Source organism: Cynara cardunculus (assembly GCF_001531365.2).
Source record: "Cynara cardunculus var. scolymus isolate 2C chromosome LG 1, CcrdV1, whole genome shotgun sequence".
In the NCBI taxonomy this organism is placed as follows: Eukaryota; Viridiplantae; Streptophyta; class Magnoliopsida; order Asterales; family Asteraceae; genus Cynara; species Cynara cardunculus.
In genome coordinates this window covers 38,211,891-38,216,132 of record NC_037528.1, presented here as the reverse complement: position 1 = coordinate 38,216,132, position 4,242 = coordinate 38,211,891, and the positions used below count along the sequence as shown (strand labels likewise).

General features: G+C 30.2%; 1 protein-coding gene across 1 annotated transcript; it reads right to left on the bottom strand.

Moving 5' to 3' along the window:
• Window positions 1-2,133: 2,133 nt before the first annotated feature.
• On the bottom strand, window positions 2,134-2,944 carry LOC112500817 (heavy metal-associated isoprenylated plant protein 43-like). The gene is made up of 3 exons (XM_025104408.1): window positions 2,889-2,944; window positions 2,415-2,603; window positions 2,134-2,326 (listed from the first exon to the last, which is right to left on the bottom strand). The coding sequence occupies exons 1-3, from the start codon at window positions 2,895-2,897 to the stop codon at window positions 2,168-2,170; spliced, it is 357 nt and encodes a 118-aa protein (XP_024960176.1). The 5' UTR covers window positions 2,898-2,944; the 3' UTR covers window positions 2,134-2,167.
• Between the last annotated feature and the right edge of the window lie 1,298 nt (window positions 2,945-4,242).

Sequence of the window (4,242 nt, the reverse complement as noted above, 5' to 3'; positions counted from 1 at the left end):
GAGATTTAGAAAGAATCTGGTGAAAACTACTTTTAAAAAGTTTTGAAAGAAATGTTTTATGGTTCAAAGATTAGAACCTGTTTTGAAAAGATTAAACATAAATTGTTCTTTAGAATCAATTTTAAAACAATGCCCTGTTTGGGAAGAACAAGTTGAGTTGAGCAATTTGATCTAGAACAGAGTGTTCTTATCATTGGAAAGGTTTGATTATAAGCTTGTGTTGAGAATATGACTTGGATAAAAACTAAGAATGAGGTTCACTCTGATAGAAAAGTCTCCAGCCTGTCATTGGATGGAATAGTTTATATGAATTTCAGGGGAAATAAGGATGGTCGTTGTGTGTGATAGATAGCTATTGCTATAAACAGGGGATTTATGGATGTAATAAGGATGGTCGTTGTGTGTATATGCATGATATAACTCTTACTATTATATCTAGTAAGATTACAACAGATTGGAGTTCTCTCTTCTTGGTGATTTGAGGATTCAGAGATGTTGTTCTTATTGGAAATGGTAGTTTTGATGTTATGGTTATGGGAAAAATATGGCCTATGGTCATTGGTTTTGGTAAAACGTATTTTTGGAACAGAATGTACATTTTATGAGGAAGCAGAGAAGCTCTGGTTGGTACTCACTATTGGACCAGAGGGTTCTTGTTATTGATTTGATGAATATGCAAAGTTTTACTAAAACGTACTAGTTGGACTATGGCTCTGTAACTAATGATAAGAACTTTTGTGTCAAAATTATAGTTTAAGAAGTTTTAAGAAAAAGGAATTTTATACTTAGTATTTTATACAAAAGACGGACAAGAGGGGCTCTGGTCGACTCACACGTTGAACCAGAGGCTCTGGTTGGTCATAACTTTTGAACTAGAAGCTCTGGTTAGTACAACTAGAGGCTTTAGTCGAATAAGAACTCTGCATAACTATTCTTCTTATGAAAAAGACTATCTTATTTATGGGAAGCTTAACTTAAGAAGGTATATGAGCCAGAGGCTCTGGATAGTACAATCAGAGGCTCTGGACGAGGAAATAAAAGCTCTGGTACAAGGACTAGAGAGGCTCTGGTATTGTTTTATTAAAATATATTCTAAGTATGGTTTGGAACCAGAAGCCCGATGGACCATGTCAGAATGTTATTTTTAGTCTTTGCTACATGAGATGAATTATTTGAAATAAATGTTTTAGTAATCTTCACCCTGCATTACATAAAAAGGGAACCTCATTAGACATTCATGTCTAACCCTCATTTTGTGTTTTCAAAAATATGTGTGCAGGTAATAATAATAATAATAAGGGCAAGAGCATTTTGTGAATTACTTCTCTAGGTGTTTTGCAATATGAAGATCTTGATCAGCCATGTTTGAAGATTAGATGTCAAGTTACAAGAAGCATGTACTATTGGAATTTTTGAACCATGTATTGTACATTATAGACTCTTGCATTATGGGCCTATGTGGGAGAAAACATGTATTCAGTATATGAAATATATGTTATATGTAATGTATGGATATGAGGATGTTACACGTATTCTCAATGATACCCACCCCTATGAGATATTTATAGGGAGCTATTCAAGAGAGTACTAATTATAATGAGATATAAAGAGGACTAATTATCGAAGAACTACAAACAAAACTGTGAGAAACAATTTCATTGCATTGTTTAAAAACTCACTAATGCTAAGATTTAAAGTATTATATAAAATATGTTTGTTCCGCAATCGCTGTGTATTTGTTTGACAATATTAATCTTTTTTCGCGTGTAGTTCTTTTATTTCAAATATAAAAAACATCGTATGTTTCACGAGTTAAAATAATACATGTTGGTTCTCAACCTTTATGAGTCTCTTATGTAAGCGTGTATCATTACATACATGTGCATATCTATCTATGTATAGGAGAGTCATCAAACAAAACTCTAAATATTATGAAAGACTGAAAATCAATTGATTTATAATTTATTCATAATTATTAAACTTAAAATATTGATGAATATTATTAATAATGAATATCATGACTTTTATTACTCATGATATCATCATGAATAATTCATTGATAGGTAAGTAAATATACATATGAATACCAATGCAAGAGATCCCAAATAACAAATAAAAACAAACAAGAAAAACAACTTTTATTTGATATCATTTAAATAATTACAAATTACACAATACTAATAAGTCCAGGGATGCAAACAACTTTTTTTATGTTCTCCATGGAAAAGTAATCAATCAAAGGGACTTCATATTTCATTTTAGAAAAAGAAGCAACCTCTACCTCCATATGGTTGAGAATATCCATAGACCATGGTAGAACCAACATCTGTACATACAGAATAAGGGTACATTATTGTACAAGAATCAGTACCAGTTTTAGGTCCATCGGATTTTTTGGGTGGTCCAACACTTACAATTTTTGCTGTTTTATCAATTTTTCTAATCCGACATACAACACACACTGGGTCAACATCTCCAATTACAACAACCATCTGTTTTGCTAGATCCACGGATACTTCATTGATGCCTGTTAGCTTCGTCACAGCTTTTAGAACTTTCGTCTTACACTTTTGATCATGCATGTTCACTTTTACCTCTATTTTCTGATACATGAAATCATCTTATGATTATTATGACCCAGTAAAAACAAGAAAAGAAAAATAATTGATATATGCATTATAAGTGACAGTCAAGATATGAACAATAACCAAAGGTTCATTGGCCTAACTAATTGAATCCATCCTTACAAAAAATCCTAATATGAGGAATATACATAAATATTTTCGTATTTAAATATTATATACTTTACATAAAAATAAAAATAAAAATAAAAACAAATCAACTAACAAAATAGAAGTAGAACTAAATTGCAATTTTCCAAACATTACCTTAGACATTTTGATGAGTGAAGCGAAGCCAAATTAACCAACGCAATACTACACAATCATCTTTGGAAAGCAATGAATCAATATATACTCCAATTGATTGTATAAAAATTGTCAAATTGTTTATCATCAAGTTGAAAGTCAACGAGAAATTGTCAAAGTCAAGAGAAAGGGATGGTTTTAAGACTTCCTTAAATTAAGTAAGCACCAACCAAAAACTAATTTGGAGAAAAAGCATATTTGTTCTGTTCGAGGACATTATAAAACCAATTGAACTTTGGCTTGTTCTCGTTGCATCATTGTCTTTGATACCAACTTTTGAAATGACATGAGACAATGTCATTAATTTGGCAAGAGCTAGTTGTGTGGTAACCATCACCATAAGCTTACCTCACTATAATATTGGTATTTTAGGATGTATATGCGTCATAGTAAAGTATTTAATGTGATTTTAAATTTATGGGACAAACAATCGACATCTTATTTAATAATTTATATTACGTTGTTATGACAAAGTTAGATGACCTAAAAGTTATATCTACGAAGTTAAGCAACTCAATAGTACGCTAAAACTGAATCCTAATATTAACACACTTTTGAAAAAGTGTCATATATATGAAAGGTTCATAGGACACTTTTATAAAGCGTAAAATATAAATTTAATATAACTATTTTTTATCTTCTGTTAGGTTGTTCAATTTGCTAATTAACCTGTTCGATCGTCTAACATCACTCTAATAACTAATTATAAACAAACTTAGATAAAAACACATGATCCTTGATATGATAAACTTAAATTCCTAATAAATGCTCTATTAGAACATCCAAAGAAGCTTATGGGGTTTCACCCTTAAAGTACAAATAGTATACAAAATTAAACCCAAATATTAGTCTTTGTTAACATACTTTTGAAAAAGTGACATATACATAAAAGGTTCATTAGACACTTTTATAAAATGAATTTAATATGACTATTTTTTATGTTAGGTTAGGTAGTTCAATATCCCTGATATAATCTCTTAGACTAACACACACCTTTCTAACATATTTAGTTAAAAACATATGATCCTTAATAATATAACTTAAAGTCCTAATAAATGCTTTATTAGAACACCCAAAAAAGCTTCCATGGTTTTATCGGTAATATAATTTTTTTTAAGTGTATAATATTTATATTCGATAAATAAAACAAATAAACTCATACACCTTCCTTATTTTTGATAAAGTTTGAACCCTTTACCTCATAAGAGACCAATAATTTACATACCACGAGGCCAAAAGCCCTTTGCCAAATTAACATTAGACGTATAAATTAGGGTAAAAAGATTAATGATATAAGTTAAGAATTTCCACTTTT